Source organism: Danio rerio, chromosome 5 (assembly GCF_049306965.1).
Source record: "Danio rerio strain Tuebingen ecotype United States chromosome 5, GRCz12tu, whole genome shotgun sequence".
Lineage (NCBI taxonomy): Eukaryota > Metazoa > Chordata > Actinopteri > Cypriniformes > Danionidae > Danio > Danio rerio.
The window spans coordinates 4,021,316-4,038,311 of record NC_133180.1 but is presented as its reverse complement, the minus strand read 5'-3'; the positions used below and the strand labels follow the sequence as shown (position 1 = coordinate 4,038,311).

General features: G+C 40.4%; 1 protein-coding gene and 1 long non-coding RNA gene across 4 annotated transcripts in view; one reads left to right on the top strand and one right to left on the bottom strand.

Annotated features, from left to right (window-relative positions):
- LOC137495545 (uncharacterized) overlaps window positions 1–9,148 on the top strand; it is a 30,225-nt gene extending 21,077 nt beyond the window's left edge. The window contains exons 3-4 of one of the 3 annotated variants that reach the window (XR_012406636.1): window positions 3,137–3,501; window positions 7,661–9,147. This is a non-coding gene — a long non-coding RNA (uncharacterized lncRNA). Of the gene's footprint in view, window positions 1–709; window positions 790–3,136; window positions 3,502–7,660 lie in introns of those variants that run through there. The other 2 variants (XR_012406635.1, XR_011015412.2) reach the window with 2 other exon arrangements.
- Window positions 1–16,996, bottom strand: part of LOC100331436 (scavenger receptor cysteine-rich domain-containing group B protein) — a 65,547-nt gene that overhangs the window by 16,803 nt on the left and 31,748 nt on the right. The window contains exons 5-7 of the mRNA XM_021476375.3: window positions 7,674–7,976; window positions 5,624–5,686; window positions 3,169–3,483 (exon numbers count right to left, since the gene is read on the bottom strand). Of these exons, the coding sequence (XP_021332050.1) occupies window positions 3,169–3,483; window positions 5,624–5,686; window positions 7,674–7,976 (681 nt within the window). The remainder of the gene's footprint in view (window positions 1–3,168; window positions 3,484–5,623; window positions 5,687–7,673; window positions 7,977–16,996) is intronic.

Here is a 16,996-nt window from a genome sequence, read left to right as displayed (position 1 = left end):
GCAGATGGGCTACAGCAGCAGAAGACCACACCGGGTGCCGCTCCTGTCAGCTAAGAACAGGAAACTGAGGCTACAATTCACACAGGCTCACCAAAACTGGACAATAGAAGATTGGAGAAACGTTGCCTGCTCTGATGAGGCTCCATTTCTGCTGCCACATTCGTATGGTCGGGTCAGAATTTGGCATCAACAACATGAAACCATGGATCCATCCTGCCTTGTATCAACAGTTCAGGCTGGTGGTGGTGGTGTAATGGTGTGGGGGAGATTTTCTTGGCACACTTTGGGCTCATTAGTACCAATTGAGCATGGTGTTGAGCACCACAGCCTACTCGAGTATTGTTGCTGACCATGTCCATCCCTTTATGAGCACAGTGTACTCATCATCTAATGGCTACTTTCAGCAGGATAACACACCATGTCATAAAGTGTGAATCATCTCAGACTGGTTTCATGAACATGACAATGAGTTCACTGTACTCAAATGGCCTCCACAGGCATCTTTGGGATGTGGTGGAACAGGAGAGTCTCATCATGGATGTGCAGCCGACAAATCTGCAGAAACTGTGTGATGCTATCATGTCAATATGGAGCAAAATCTCTGAGGAATATTTCCAGTATCTTGTTGAATCTATGCCATGAAGGATTAAGGCAGTTCTGAAGGCAAAAGGGGGTCCAAACCGGTACTAGTAAGGTGTACCTAATAAAGTGGCCGGTAAGTGTATATCATATCTTTGATGATCTTACAATAACAGCAATAAATCATATTACAGACATATATTATGATAGAAAAGAAATAAAAAAAAATCTTATTATTATTATAGTTTTTACTGTATTATTGATCAAATTCATGAGAATAGACCCAAAAAAATGTATACATATTCTTTAGTGATATTTAACAGATCAGGGAAACTTTCACAGTTTATCCTATAATATATTTTTTAAGTTTTATTTTGGCTAAAAAATTATTTTTTTTCATTAAAAGCCATTTTAAGGTCAATATTATTAGCTTCCTTAAGCAATATTAGCTTTGGATTGTCTACAGAACAACCCACTGTTATACAATGACTTGCCTAATCACCCTAACTTCACCCTAATTACCCTAGTTAAGCCTTTAAATGTCATTTTAAGCCAAATACTTGTATCTAGTAGTAAATGTCTAGTCAAATATTTATTATTAATTTTTAAATACATAAATAAAATGGATATTTAATAAAATCTTTCCATTTAATAATAATAAGGGCTAATAATTCTGACTTCAGCTGTGTATACATGTATATAATTTATTTGATGATCTTTAAATCACAGCTAGGGATAACTTTTTAAACATCTATTTTAATAGAATTTAGATATAAAGTAATTTTATATTTTTAAAGAAAAACTATAAATAATATCTAATAATATTACAGTTTTTACTGTATAATTTATCAAATAAATTATTAATAAAGAAAACATTGTCAAAATCAAAGCATTGTAGTAGTGGTATAGAATGTATGTGTTGTTTAGATATATAATGTGTTCGCTTTGGTCAACATTTAATTATTTCTGTCACGATTACCAGCGATCGCACTTCATAAGTCACTGGATCTCACTCATATTAACTTATGGACTACAAATCCGCCGTTTGTGGACTACATTTTCATACACGCACTCCGCTCACACATGCTTCCTCATCTAGACTGATTACACTTGCACCACCTAAAGATTGTCAGACTGATTACACACACTATATAGGCAGTACACACACACACTCACTCCCAGGGCTGAGTCTTGTTAGCTGTAAAGTGACATTACAACACGTTATCCTCGTCTTGTTTTCCCAACCCGGGCTCATTGTGGAAACGTAGCCCCGCGGACATTTCTGCGGATCGCGAAATATGTCCCGGGAGGTATGTATTCGAGCGGTTTTTGTTTTCACGGATCCGCAAGAGGCCGCTGTGCGCGGTTTTTCGCGTCTCGAGTGCCTCTCGGGAGCGCTCGCCGTTCGCGCCCACGCTGTTCTCGTGCGAAAAGCTGCCGAAGGCCGCTGTGGAGCGACCGACTGGCCGGCTGAACGACCGAAAGATCGGCCGGTCGATCGGCCGACCCGGCCACCCTCCTCTTCCTCCTCCTCCTCCTTCCCTAAACCCAAGCCACGGTTTGCAAAAGCCGTCCATTAAAAAAAAAAAAAAGCAAGAGCCTTCGTCTTTGATTTTGACCGCGTTTTCGGATCCCGCCGCGTTCTCGTCCTTAGTTTTCGGATTCTGTTTTTCATCTTACCTGAATTCTGGAACCGCTCTTGCCCGGACCCGATCCTGGTCATCCCCGCGGCTGGCTCCTCCTCCTCCGGGCTTCTGCTCCGCCGACGTAACGCTGCAAGCTAAGCGGACAAACTGGTAGCAGTGGGAAAGCCCACTCGGAGGCGAGCCGTTGGCCGGCGAGCGCGAAGAGGAGGAGCGAAGCGGCGCCACACCGCCCCGCAGCATTCGCTCCAGAAAAACTAAACGCGGCTGTACATACCTCCGGCCATGTAAATCGCGGTCTCCAGAAACTTCCGCGGGGCTACGTTTCCAGAATGAGCTTGGGTTGTGTTTTCCTTTGTTTAGACCTTTGCCTTGTTAGCCGTTTGTCCTAGTCTGCCGCCTGCCTTACGAGCTCTCGCCTGCTATTTGACTACGATTCTGGACTGCCTCTATACATCTGTTTGCACCCGTGTTGACCATTGCTTGCCTGACTCTCAATAAACCTGCACAAGGATTCTACTTCAGTTGTCTGGGTCACAATCGTGACAATCATAGAGGAGAAATGGTCGTGCCCAATTAAGCCTGGTCTCTTTCAAGGTTTTTTTTCGTTCACTTTGGTCAATTGGTTAAGTTTATTCCTCCACTGTCGCCACTGGCTTGCCTGGTTTGGGACTTGTGGAGCTGCACATCGATGGATTTGCTCTTCAGTGTTTGAACTCTCAGCAGTGAAAATTAACCCACACTGAACTGAACTAAACCGTACTTCAACTCTGAAAACTGGACTGACTCAGTCTCAGTTTACTATAATATTCTACGTTAAGCTGCTTTGATGCAATCTACATTGTAGAAGTGCTATAGAGATAAAGATGAAACAAAACACTCACTATTACACGTATTTCTGTTTGGGCCTTCAGAACTGATCCGACTGGATGTGCAATAGCAGTACCTGAGCAGATAACGCCGGCGTCCTCATGGTGTCCGCAGTTATTGACTCCCCACCCGAGGCTGTAGCAGGAGGCCAGGCTGCTCTCGTGCCCGTTGCAGTTCACGTTGTCCAGCAGAATCCGGCCCGTGCCGTAGCCGAAGTAGGCATTTGTTGGAGCTCCGACCGCTGACCCGCAGCTGAGCTGTTGACACACGACTGTGGCATCTGCTATGCTCCAGTCATCATCACACACCGTCCCCCAGTTTCCCTGATAGTAGACCTCCACCCGGCCCTGACAGCGGTCCGCCGCCCCCGCCAGACGAACCGATCCATCTCCTACAGCAAAAAAAAGAGGTCAATCAGGGTTTTCTGGGAGCAAATATTTCTGATATCCACAACTAGGGCTGCACAATATATTGTTTTAGCAATGTGCACATCTGCAATAATCACATCGCGAGAAATGTTGAGTCTACTTTGAGTTATAGTTGACCAGGAGCCACAGAATTGTATGCATTTATATATAAATAAATGCATGTTAATATAATAATATGCAAATGTTTCTGTGATGTTCACAACATTCATTCATTCATTTTCCTTCGGCTTAGTCCTTCATTTATGATGGGTCGCCACAGCGGAGTGAATTTTACGCAGGGAATGCCCTTCCAGCTGCAACCCAGTGCTGGGAAACACCATTACACACTTATTCACACACACACACTTGTACAGTACAACCAATTTAGTTCATCAATTCATCTATCACATGTGTTTGGACTGTGGGAGAAATCGGAGCTCCCGAAGGAAACCCACGCCAACAAGGGAAGAACATGCAAACTCCACACAGAAGCGCCAGCTAAACCAGCTGGGACTCGAACCAGCGACCTTCTTGCTGTGAGGCCACAGTGATAATCACTGGGTTGCAGCTGGAAGGGCATCCACCGTGTAAAACACATGCTGGAATAGTTGGTGGTTCATTCTGCTGTGGCGCCCCTTGATAAATAAGGAACTAAGCCTCAGGAAAATGATTGAATGAATGAAAATTATTTTCGGTTTTTGTATAGATTTGTTTCTATCACTATATCAGTGTTTCTCAACTGGTGGGTCTTGACCCAAAAGTGGGTTGCAGGAACATTTTCAGTGGGTTGCGGAGTGTGTGGTCAAAAAAACAACAACAAAAGTTTAATTTTTAACTTATTTTAACTTTTATTTTGAAATGCGTGCACGACAAACGTACCATTTGACATATGAAATTTCGTTTAATTTTAGCAAGTCAAAGCGCTAGTACGACCCAGAATATGTAAAGTATGGATTTACATATATTGACGACAAAAAAAAAAAAGACTTAAAGCCTCAGTGTGTCATAAGTAGTGGGGTGCTCTCACAAGAAAGCACGAAACCTTCTAAATTAAAACAACATTTAGAAACTAGACAACATGTTTTATTAACAGTTTAGTTCATGGATCACCAAACTTGTTCCTGGAGGGCCGGTGTCCTGCAGATTTTAGCTCCAACCCTAATCAAACACACCTGAACTATCTAATCAAGGACTTGCTAGGTATACCTTAAACACCCAGGCAGGTGTGTTGATGCAAGTTGGAGCTAAACCTTGCAGGGACACCGGCCCTCCAGAACCAAGATTGGTGACCCCTGGTTTAGTTCATGGTAACTGAACCTTTCCTTACCCTAACCACTGTTTACAGTATTTGTTGCTTTTACTCTGTAATTTGATACATTAAATATTGTTTATTTGTAAGTCTTGGTGTTTTTCTTATGATTTATCTGTCACTTGTGAATGTTAACAAATAAATACAAATCAATTATAATTCCTAAAATTGTATTATAGGGGCGAGGCAGTGGCGCAGTAGGTAGTGCTGTCGCCTCACAGCAAGAAGGTCACTGGGTCGTTGGTTCGAGCCTTGGATCAGTTGTTTCTGTGTGGAGTTTGCATGTTCTCCCTGCGTTCGCGTGGGTTTCCTCCGGGTGCTCCGGTTTCCCCCACAGTCCAAAGACATGCGGTACAGGTGAACTGGGTAGGCTAAATTGTCCGTAGTGTATGAGTGTGTGTGTGAATGTGTGTGTGGATGTTTCCAAGAGATGGGTTGCGGTTTGAAGGGCATCCGCTGCTTAAAAACTTGCTGGATAAGTTGGCGGTTCATTCTGCTCTGGCGACCCCGGATTAAAAAAGGGACTAAGCCGAAAAGAAAATTAATGAATGAATGAATGAAAATTGTATTATAGTTCCTAAAAATTTGGGTTGCGGCTTGATGACCATGTAAAAATGTGGGTCCCATTGCCAAACCAGTTGAGAACCCCTGCACTATATAATATATATAGGCCTAATACACACACATATATGTTATGTCAAAACAAACTTTTACTTTGGATGTGATTACGCTTGATTAGTCTTTGCCCAGTGCTAATTATTAAAACCTGAAGTTGTTATCCTCAGATAAGAGTTTATATAAAAAGTGCAACTCACTTAATCCAGAGCTCTGGGGGGTTGGTGTGGTGGGCGCCGCTCGCATTTCAACAACATTATTGCCTGTGAGAAAACAAACCATGAGTATAGTACTGCACAACACTTCTGGTGCTCTTGAAGAGAGATGCGGGTAAGGTTAGGGACAGGTTTGGGAATATTTACATTTACATTTAGTCATTTAGCAGACGCTTTTATCCAAAGCGACTTACAAATGAGGACAAGAAAGCAATTTACACAACTATAAGAGCAACAATGAATAAGTGCTGTAGGCAAGTTTCAGGTATGTAAAGTGTAAGAAGAAAAACATTAGTCATTTTTTTTTTTGTAGAACAGTTAGCGGTGGAGTCAGAGAGGGAGTTGCTGATTAGGAAGTAAAGTGGAGACTAAATAGTTGAGTTTTAAGTCGTTTCTTGAAGACAGTGAGTGACTCTGCCGTTCTGATGCAGTTAGGGAGTTCATTCCACCAACTGGGCAGATTGAATGCGAGAGTTCAGGAAAGTGATTTCTTCCCTCTTTGGGATGGAACCACGAGGCGATGTTCATTCACAGAACGCAAGTTTCTGGAGAGTAAATAAATCTGCAGAAGTGAGAGCAGATAAGAAGGAGCAAAGCCAGAAGTCGCTTTGTAAGCAAACATCAGATCTTTGAATTTGATGCGAGCAGCAACTGGCAGCCAGTGCAAACGGGTGAGTAGCGGAGTGACATGTGCTCTTTTAGGTTCATTAAAGACCACTCGTGCTGCTGCGTTCTGAAGCAGCTGAAGAGGTTTGATAGAGTTAGCTGGAAGCCTGGCTAGTAGAGAGTTGCAATAGTCCAGTCTTGAGAGAACAAGAGCTTGAACAAGTTTCCAGTTTCCTTTATTTAATGTCATTCAAATCATCACAATAGAATTGTAATGCAGAACGAAATTACGTTGCAACAGACCCAACAAGAACATAAAAAACATTACTATAAAAACACTATAAAATCCTAACATGATAAATAAGCTTTTATAATTCCATAGAAATATAAAAAAATATAATTATAGAAGAAATAACCCATTTTTTTAAAATCTCTGAAGAGAATAACTTAATACATAAATACTTATTTCACCATTTGTTGTAATATTAACAATTTATGCTAGTTTAACAAATGTATTTATTTTTAACGCTAGCTATCAACAATGCTTAAGAAATGGTATTATTTAAAAGTCTTATAATGACAGGATAAAAACTCTCTCGAAACCGCACTGATTTGCTCCTCAGGCTTCTGTAACGCCTGCCTGATGGCATGAGTGAGAGGAGGCTATGACCAGGGTGGGTTTGATCCCCTAAAATGTTATTTGCCCTAGACAGACAACGGCGTTGGTAAAGTTCCTCGATAGATGTCATTTTGACTCCAACAGACCTTTCAGCTGACTTTATGATCCTCTTAATGGTGTTCATGTCAGACACACTGCTATTCTCATACCAAAGGGAGATGCCAATTAGTAAGAACACTCTCAACAGCTCCTCTGTAAAAAGTTGAGGATTGATTGGCTGAGGTGTGCTCTTTTCAACCTTCTCAGAAAGTGCAGTCGCTGGTGCGCTTTCTTCGCAAGACAAATGGTATGGAGAGACCAAGTCCGGTTCTCAGTAACATGGACCCCCAGGAATTTTATCTGCTGTACAGTCTCCACAGCAGTGTTGTTAATATATACAGGGGAATAACAAGGAGTTGAGCTGCATGTTCAGATAGGAAGGGTTGGACCTTTATGATGTTATAGAATGCAAATCTGCAAGATCAAGCCGTTCTAGAGATGTGGTCAGAGAAGTTTAGTTGGTCATCAATCGTTACTCAGTTGTAAGGATAGGGTAGGTTTAAGTTTGGGTTAAGCTAAGGGATGGGTCAAGAGTGTTTTTATAAATGTATATACAAAAATAATTACAGATGCAATAACATTTTTTAATGTACATGAATGTACATTAAACATAAAAACGAGCAAGAAATTCAACGTTCAATAAGAGCATGTTGCCTTGCATAATATCCTAGTCGGCCATTTTCATTTTCTATTTTCAGCTCATCCACATACCTCTACATGTGACGGCCACATCTTCATAATGGTAGCAGTTATGGACGCCCCATCCCTGATTCCCACACTGGCTCAAGTCCATCTCTCCTCCTTTACAGTCCACGTTGTCCAGCAGAATTGGACCGGAGCCTTGTCCAAATCTGGAGCTGCTTCCGACGGCCACGGCCACACCGCAGTCCAGCTGTCTGCAGACCACATTGGAGTCCACCATGTCCCAGTCATCATCACAGACCGTCCCCCATGTGCCGTTATGCAGGACCTCCACACGACCCTCACACTGGGATTTACCATTCATCAGCCGTACTGAAGAAGAGAAGAAACAGCAGGTCAGGTGTAAGAAAATACTAAATTCAGGAACTAGAGAAAAGCCCATTCCCAATTCCATTGTTTTACCTCTTCCACATTGACCCTTGAAACAGAGTGTGAAGGGAAGGGGCTTTAAAATGTACCTCTAAGGAATGGGACAGCCCTACAATACACACACACGGCATCATATGCATGGCAATCTCTTACTTAATATGAGATTGACTGTTGTAATTGTTCCAGTTGTGTTATTTTTTTGGGATTTATCTTCAGGAAATCACTGAAGGCTGCGATAACATGTTATCATAGCGATATAATGTGGCAATAAGCCCATAGCTGTGCTGTGCATTTACACTATGGCCATGTTCACCTATGTAAACACACAAAAACAACATTAACATTATAGCAGACACTGTAAAATGGTCGTTCCCAGCCACTAGATTTTTCTGACAGGGTATTCCAGCGTCATCAAGTGAGAGAAGTGAAACTACTGCTATACAGTAGATATTATTATGGATTATAGATAGCCAAACTTAGCATAAACACGCAAAATGAGGAGTAAGGATTAGGGCTAAGGTGTAGAATTGGAATTGGACCTTATATTCTGAAATAGTATTGTTCAGGGGTCAAACTATTGTCATAGCCAACTAAGTTATGCCGTTATTGTCACCGACTCGGTTCAAGTCATTCCCCTCGCTAGCCAGCAGAGGCCGCCATCCCCGGACTTCTAAGCATTACATCATCCACCTAGACTGATTGTGCACACACCTGATCTGAATCCCATTAACGACCCATGCTTCCCATATAAGCCACACTCAAACACCAGTTCTTTGCGAAGTCTTGTTTAGCCCCGGCCAGCATTACTGAGCGTTCTTTCCTGCCTGATCTTCTGTGCATAACCCCGGACTGTTTCTGACTCTGAGTTGCCTTCTGCCTGCCCTCAACCCTTGCTTTATACACGGACTCTGAACCACGCTGCCTGCCCTCGACCCATGCCTGTCAAAGGACTCTGAACCACGCCGCCTGCCACTGATCTATGCCTGGTAAATCACTCTGTGTCTGTCAGCCACCAGCCCCACGACCTTTATTGATTACTGTTGATGTGTGTTGGCACTTTAGTGCGTGTTGGATGTTTGTGTTTGAACTGTGTCTAATAAATACTGCAAAATGGATCCCTTCGTGTCAGTCTCCCCGTTACAGTTATAAACATAGTTGATTGATTTGGTGTTTCCTGAATCCATTTTTGCAAATACATTTTCCAAACCATTGTTAGCCAACTAAGGTCGCAATTACTGTCATTGCAAACATTCTTGATAGGTTTGAGAACAATTCACGACCAAGACTAATATACTGAAATAGTTTTGTTTAGGGGTGTGTTTCTGAAAACCATTGTTAGCAAACTAAGGTCGCAATTTCTGTTGTTGGAAGCATTCTAGTTTAGGTTTGAGAACAATTCAGTTACAAGAGTAATATTCTGAAATCAATCATGGGTGTGTTTCCGAAAACAAGTGTCATAGCCAACTAAGATTACAAGTTCTGCCGTTTACCAACATAGTTTATTGATTTGGTGTTTCCCTAATCCATCTTTGCAAACATCATTTCCAAACTTCCAAACCATTGTTGGCCAACTAAGGTAGCAATTTCTGATGTTACAAACGTTCTACTTAAGGTTGAGACCAATTCAGTAACACAAGTTATATTCTTAAGTAGTATCATTCAGGGGTGAGTTTCCGAAAATCACTTTAATAGCCAACTAAGGTTGCAAAGCTGCTGTTATATTTATCTATGGGTGCAAGATCTACCATTTAAAAATGCTTTAATTAGGGTTGAGCACAATTCAGGGAACAAGAGTAATATTCTGAAATGGTATCATTTAGGGGTGAGTTTCTGAAAATCACTGTTATAGCCAACTAAAGTCGCAAGATCTGCCATAACTAACATTCTAGTTACAGTTGAGACTAAATCAGGAACAAGAGTAATATTCTAAAATGGTATTGTTCAGGGGTGAGTTTCTGAAAACCACTGTTATATTCAACTAAGGGCACAAGATTTACCATTACAAATGCTCTAGTTAGGGTTGAGCACAATTCAGAGAACAAGATTAATATTGTGAAATGGTATCGTTCAGGGGTGTGTTTCCGAAAACCATCGTCATTGCCAACTAAAGTCACAATTTCTCCCATTAACGTTCTAGTTAGGGTTGAGATCAAATCAGGAACAAGAGTAATATTCTGAAATTGTTCATGGGTGTGTTTCCGAAAACCATCGTCATAGCCAACTAGTGTCGCAATTTCTGCTGTTAAAAACATAATTAATTGATTTGGTGTTTCCCACATCCATCTTTCCAAACATCTTTTTTCAAACTTCCAAACCATTGTTAGCCAACTAAGGGCACAAGTTATGGCAATAGAAATGTTCTAGTAAGGGTTGAGAACAATTCAGGAGCAAGACTAATATACTGAAATAGTTTTGTTTAGGGGTGTGTTTCTGAAAACCATTGTTAGCAAACTAAGGTCGCAATTTCTGTTGTTAGAAGCATTCTAGTTTAGGTTTAAGAACAATTCAGTTACAAGAGTAATATTCTGAAATCGTTCATGGGTGTGTTTCCGAAAAAAAGTGTCATAGCCAACTAAGATCACAAGTTCTGCCGTTACAAACATAGTTTATTGATTTGGTGTTTCCTTAATGCATCTTTGCAAACATCACTTCCAAACTTCCAAACCATTGTTAGTCAACTAAGGTAGCAATTTCTGATGTTACAAACGTTCTACTTAAGGTTGAGACCAATTCAGTAACACAAGTTATATTCTTAAGTAGTATCATTCAGGGGTGAGTTTCCAAAAATCACTTTAATAGCCAACTAAGGTTGCAAAGCCGCTGTTATATTTATCTATGGGTGCAAGATCTACCATTTAAAAATGCTTTAGTTAGGGTTGAGCACAATTCAGGGAACAAGAGTAATATTCTGAAATGGTATCATTCAGGGGTGAGTTTCTGAAAACCACTGTTATAGCCAACTGAAGTCACAAGATCTGCCATTACTAACATTCTAGTTACAGTTGAGACTAAATCAGGAACAAGAGTAATATTCTAAAATGGTGTTGTTCAGGGGTGAGTTTCTGAAAACCACTGTTATATTCAACTAAGGGCACAAGATTTACCATTATAAAATGCTCTAGTTAGGGTTGAGCACAATTCAGGGAACAAGATTAATATTGTGAAATGGTATCGTTCAGGGGTGTGTTTCCGAAAAACCATCGTTATAGCCAACTAAAGTCACAATTTCTGCCATTACTAACATTCTAGTTAGGGTTGAGATCAAATCAGGAACAAGAGTAATATTCTGAAATCGTTCATGGGTGTGTTTCCGAAAACCATCGTCATAGCCAACTAGTGTCGCAATTTCTGCTGTTAAAAACATGATTAATTGATTTGGTGTTTCCCACATCCATCTTTCCAAACATCTTTTTTCAAACTTCCAAACCATTGTTAGCCAACTAAGGGCACAAGTTATGGCAATAGAAATGTTCTAGTTAGGGTTGAGAACAATTCAGGAGCAAGACTAATATACTGAAATAGTTTTGTTTAGGGGTGTGTTTCTGAAAACCATTGTTAGCCAACTAAGGTCGCAATTTCTGTTGTTGGAAGCATTCTAGTTTAGGTTTGAGAACAATTCAGTTACAAGAGTAATATTCTGAAATCAATCATGGGTGTGTTTCCGAAAACAAGTGTCATAGCCAACTAAGGTCACAAGTTCTGCCGTTTACCAACATAGTTTATTGATTTGGTGTTTCCCTAATCCATCTTTGCAAACATCATTTCCAAACTTCCAAACCATTGTTAGTCAACTAAGGTAGCAATTTCTGATGTTACAAACGTTCTACTTAAGGTTGAGACCAATTCAGTAACAAGTTATATTCTTAAGTAGTATCATTCAGGGGTGAGTTTCCGAAAATCACTTTAATAGCCAACTAAGGTTGCAAAGCCGCTGTTATATTTATCTATGGGTGCAAGATCTACCATTTAAAAATGCTTTAGTTAGGGTTGAGCACAATTCAGGGAACAAGAGTAATATTCTGAAATGGTATCTGTGGAGAGGTAAGCATGATCGAATACCCAATAAAGGGGGAAAGCATGCTCAGAGCCCGGCGGCTAATCAGCAGGCCAATCCGAAATAATAAGCAACACCTGTTTATTCTAGTGATTGGACCGGAGAGACACCCGTCTTAAGGAGAACGGGAGGAACAGTCGGGAGAGAGAGAGAGCTGAACGACGGCCACACAGTGGGAGCTGGCCTTGACAGTGATACATTATTAAAAATAAAAGAAATCTGTTATTTACCTCAACGCCGACCCTGTCTTCTTCTTCCCACACAAAGAACCTTGTTACAGTATCATTCAGGGGTGAGTTTCTGAAAACCACTGTTATATTCAACTAAGGGCACAAGATTTACCATTATAAAATGCTCTAGTTAGGGTTGAGCACAATTCAGGAAACAAGATTAATATTGTGAAATGGTATCGTTCAGGGGTGTGTTTCCGAAAACCATCATCATTGCCAACTAAAGTCACAATTTCTCCCATTACTAACGTTCTAGTTAGGGTTGAGATCAAATCAGGAACAAGAGTAATATTCTGAAATCGTTCATGGGTGTGTTTCCGAAAACCATCGTCATAGCCAACTAGTGTCGCAATTTCTGCTGTTAAAAACATGATTAATTGATTTGGTGTTTCCCACATCCATCTTTCCAAACATCTTTTTTCAAACTTCCAAACCATTGTTAGCCAACTAAGGGCACAAGTTATGGCAATAGAAATGTTCTAGTTAGGGTTGAGAACAATTCAGGAGCAAGACTAATATACTGAAATAGTTTTGTTTAGGGGTGTGTTTCTGAAAACCATTGTTAGCAAACTAAGGTCGCAATTTCTGTTGTTGGAAGCATTCTAGTTTAGGGTTAAGAACAATTCAGTTACAAGAGTAATATTCTGAAATCGTTCATGGGTGTGTTTCCGAAAACAAGTGTCAAAGCCAACTAAGATCACAAGTTCTGCCGTTACAAACATAGTTCATTGATTTCGTGTTTCCTTAATCCATCTTTGCAAACATCACTTCCAAACTTCCAAACCATTGTTAGCCAACTAAGGTAGCAATTTCTGATTACCATTACTAACGTTCTAGTTAGGGTTAAGAACAATTCAGAGAACAAGAGTAATATTCTGAAATGGTATTGTTCAGGGGTGTGTTTCCGAAAACAAGTGTCAAAGCCAACTAAGATCACAAGCTCTGCCATTACAAACATAGTTTATTGATTTGGTGTTTCCTTAATCCATCTTTGCAAACATCTTTTTCAAACTTCCAAACCATTGTTAGCCAACTAAGGTAGCAATTTCCAACCCAGGCTCATTCTGAAAACAGTCCCGTGGATGTTTATGGAGACCGCAAAATACGTCCAGGGAGGTGCGTATTTGTGCAGTTTTTGTTTTCGCGAATCCGCGAGAGGCCGCTGTCTGACTGACCGAATGATTGACTGCGCGACCGGCCAATCAGCTGACCCACCCTCCTCCTTCCCTGAACCCAACAAGTTTTACCGATTGGCCTGCCTGCTCACTTCCCTAAACTCGAGCAACAATTTAGAAAAGCCATCTAGAAAAGGAAAAGCCCTCATCTGTTTTTTACCATGTTTTCGGATTTCACCACGTTCTCACCCCATTATGAACTCGTTCGCTTTATTTTTTGGATCCTGTTTTTGTCTTACCTGATTTCTGGAACCGCTCTTCACCAGGCTCGGACCCGGACGCCTTTGTCAACTCCTCCTCTCTGCATCTGAAGTCCGCTGACGCACACGATGAGCTGATCGAACAAACTGATTGCGGCGGGAAAGCCCTCCACACGGAGCTAAGCGGTCAGCCGGCAAGCGCGAAAGGGAACGGCGTCAGACCGCCCCATAGCGTTCACTTAAAAAAATTAAATGCAGCCATATGTACCTCCCGGGACGTATTTTGCGGTCTCCAGAAACGTCCATGGGACTACGTTTTCAGAATGAGCTTGGGTTGGCAATTTCTGAGTTTACAAATTTTCGACTTAAGGTTGAGACCAATTCAGGAACAAGAGTAATATTCTGAAATGGTATCGTTCAGGGGTGTGTTTCCGAAAACCATTATTAGAGCTGTAGTTGTCACGTTAGCGTGATCAAAACAATAGCAAAACGGGAACAAAAAGATATTGGATTCAAGTGCAGATTTAATAGATTTTAAGTGCAGAAAACAGTGACAAAAAATACAAAATCTCAAAAATACAAAGTAACAAATCAACAACAAAACAAGACGGATAAACACGAACTAGACTTAGGCAAACTACGAGGCAAGATCAGGAACAATAACAAACTTACAGGGAGCAAGAAGACAATGAAGGCAAACGATGCGACGACAAACTGTGGTGAAATGGTAGTATAAATAGTCCAGATAATCAACGGTAACACAAAACAGATGTGATGACAGGTCAGTGTAGGTGTTCCGGTGTGTGCGCGGGGCATGTATGAAAATGTAGTTTTTCTGAGACGCTGTAGTGCTGTCTTAGTCCTGATGCACTACAGCGCCCTCAGGTGGTCACTGATGGATGTGACAGTAGTTAGAAACAGAGTTCCTGTCTGTGTTCAGAGATATCCCCCCCTGTTCCCTATTCCTTTCAAACGTTGTCAAATGTGTTATTAATTTTACATAATAATGCTTTTGTAATGATTATTATTATTTTACAGTTGTTTACGCTGAACACATACACAATTAAGCAATACACACACACACAAATTTGTTTTTGTGAAAAGTGGGGACATTGCATAGATTTCCATTCATTTTATACTGTCCAAACCATACATTATATTGCCCTCACACCACCCCACCCCTAAACCCAACCATCACAGGAGACTGTGTGCAGCTTTACTCTCTGATTAAACTCATTCTGTAGGATTTTTAGGCTTTTTGAGAAACGAGGACGTCACCAATGTCCTCATATTTCACCTCCTTTTTGTAATACCTGTGTCATACCCATGTCATTATACAGATTTGTGTCCTGATATGTCACAAAAACATATAAACACACACACACACACACACGCACACACAAAATGTTATTATACCTGTATAGCCCAAACTTTTTTGCTTTGGTCAATATCGTGATATTACCACATATCATGAATAAAGCTTGAATAAAGTTTATTTGATGTCAAAAAACATTCTAGTTAGGGTTCAGATCAATTTTTCTGCTTCATATTTGACTAACAGTAGTACTTTTTGCAGGACTTAAATAAATACACGTCTTTGACCATTTTAATAGAATTTAACAGGATTTTTCTGAATTTTCTAACAGTAGTGTGTCAGTCTCCACAAATAAATATGAAGCAATAAGCAGTTAAAAATAACAATACGTTGTTCTTAGCCTGTTATTAGATTAAGTATATCAAATTTTTACACATTTCACTGTTTTTTTTATGCAATTAACACAGCTTTGATGAGCAGGAGAGACTTGTTTTTGTTGTTGTTTTGTTTGCATGATATTTAAAAACATACTATTGTCAACAAAATGCTATTACCACGGTTATCATATCCAGATAACACATGGGTTTTCCATTGTGCATGTCTGAAAAATGTGCTTTTCCCATATATTTGTGTTCTTTTTGGTTCTTTTTCGCTATTGTTCATATGAAGGTCGTTGTCTAGTGTACACGGCTTGAATATAATGACATAATGGACCCTGTAAGAATGTCCCTAATCCCCTTCAACTTAAGGCACACTAATAAGTCTAAATATGACATACGACTCCAGAAAGAGAGCGAGAGCATAGTGCTGGAGAAGGGGATTGTGTAAATTGAGCAAGAGGAAGTGACCCGTCTTTTTTTTCTTTCTTGTGCCTTAGAGGCAATTATGACCTGCTCTCTTTCCCTGTTCTTGCCAGTAAAACTCGTCCTTTCTTAAAAGGGTGTGTTTTAAAAGGAAATAACAGTGATCCTTTTGCTGCTGGTTCAAACTGCTTGTTTTAATATAAGCTGAAATAACATGAATCTTCAGCTTTTTTGGACAGTTTATTTGTTTAATCTTCAAACCACTTAAATCTTGAATAGCGAACCGTTTTTGTAATCGACGACATGAATTCAGTGTGTTGGTGTAACTGAGTGGATATGCAGTTCTCAGTGTGCAACATTACAACACTATTTATTAATCATATTTCAGCATTTACTAATGCATTATTAAAGAGGCCCTATTATGCATCATAAAAGGTCATTATTTGGTTTTCATAATTTTGATTTGTTGTAAAAAAGCAGCCGTTGACATCCTTTTTTTCCAGCATTTCTTGTTATATCTCTATTTGTGTTCAGCAGAAGGAAAATTTTAAATAGTTTCTCAAAGTGGGGCGACGCAGTGGCGCAGTAGGTAGTGCTGTCACCTTACAGCAAGAAGGTCGCTGGTTCGATCCTCGGCTCAGTTGACGTTTCTGTGTGGAGTTTGCATGTTCTCCCTTTGTACGCGTAGGTTTCCTTCGGTTCCCCCACAGTCCAAAGACATGCGGTACAGGTGATTTGGATAGGCTAAATTGTGTGTGTGGATGTTTCCCAGAGATGGGTTGCAGCTGGAAGGGCATCCCCTGCGTAAAACATGTGCTGGATAAGTTGGCGGTTCATTCCGCTGTGGCGACCCTGGATTAATAAAGGGACTAAGCCGACAAGAATGAGAACAGATTTTCATTTGTGGGTGAACTATGCCTTTCATTTAACCTCCTTAGGCCCAAGCTGTTTTTTCATGCATTTTTCATTTTACAATTTGGGCTTATTGATTCCTAATTAGAATAAAAACTGAAGTTTCATATTTTGATATGATGCACTTTTAGAGAAAAATGGTCCATATATGTGAACTTGTGGTCCGAATTTACACAATACACTTTTTCTTGGCTGTTTTTTAATGCATATTTAATATAGAAACATTTTTGATCATGTTGTGACTATGAGAGAGTAAAAACAACATTTTTTCCCT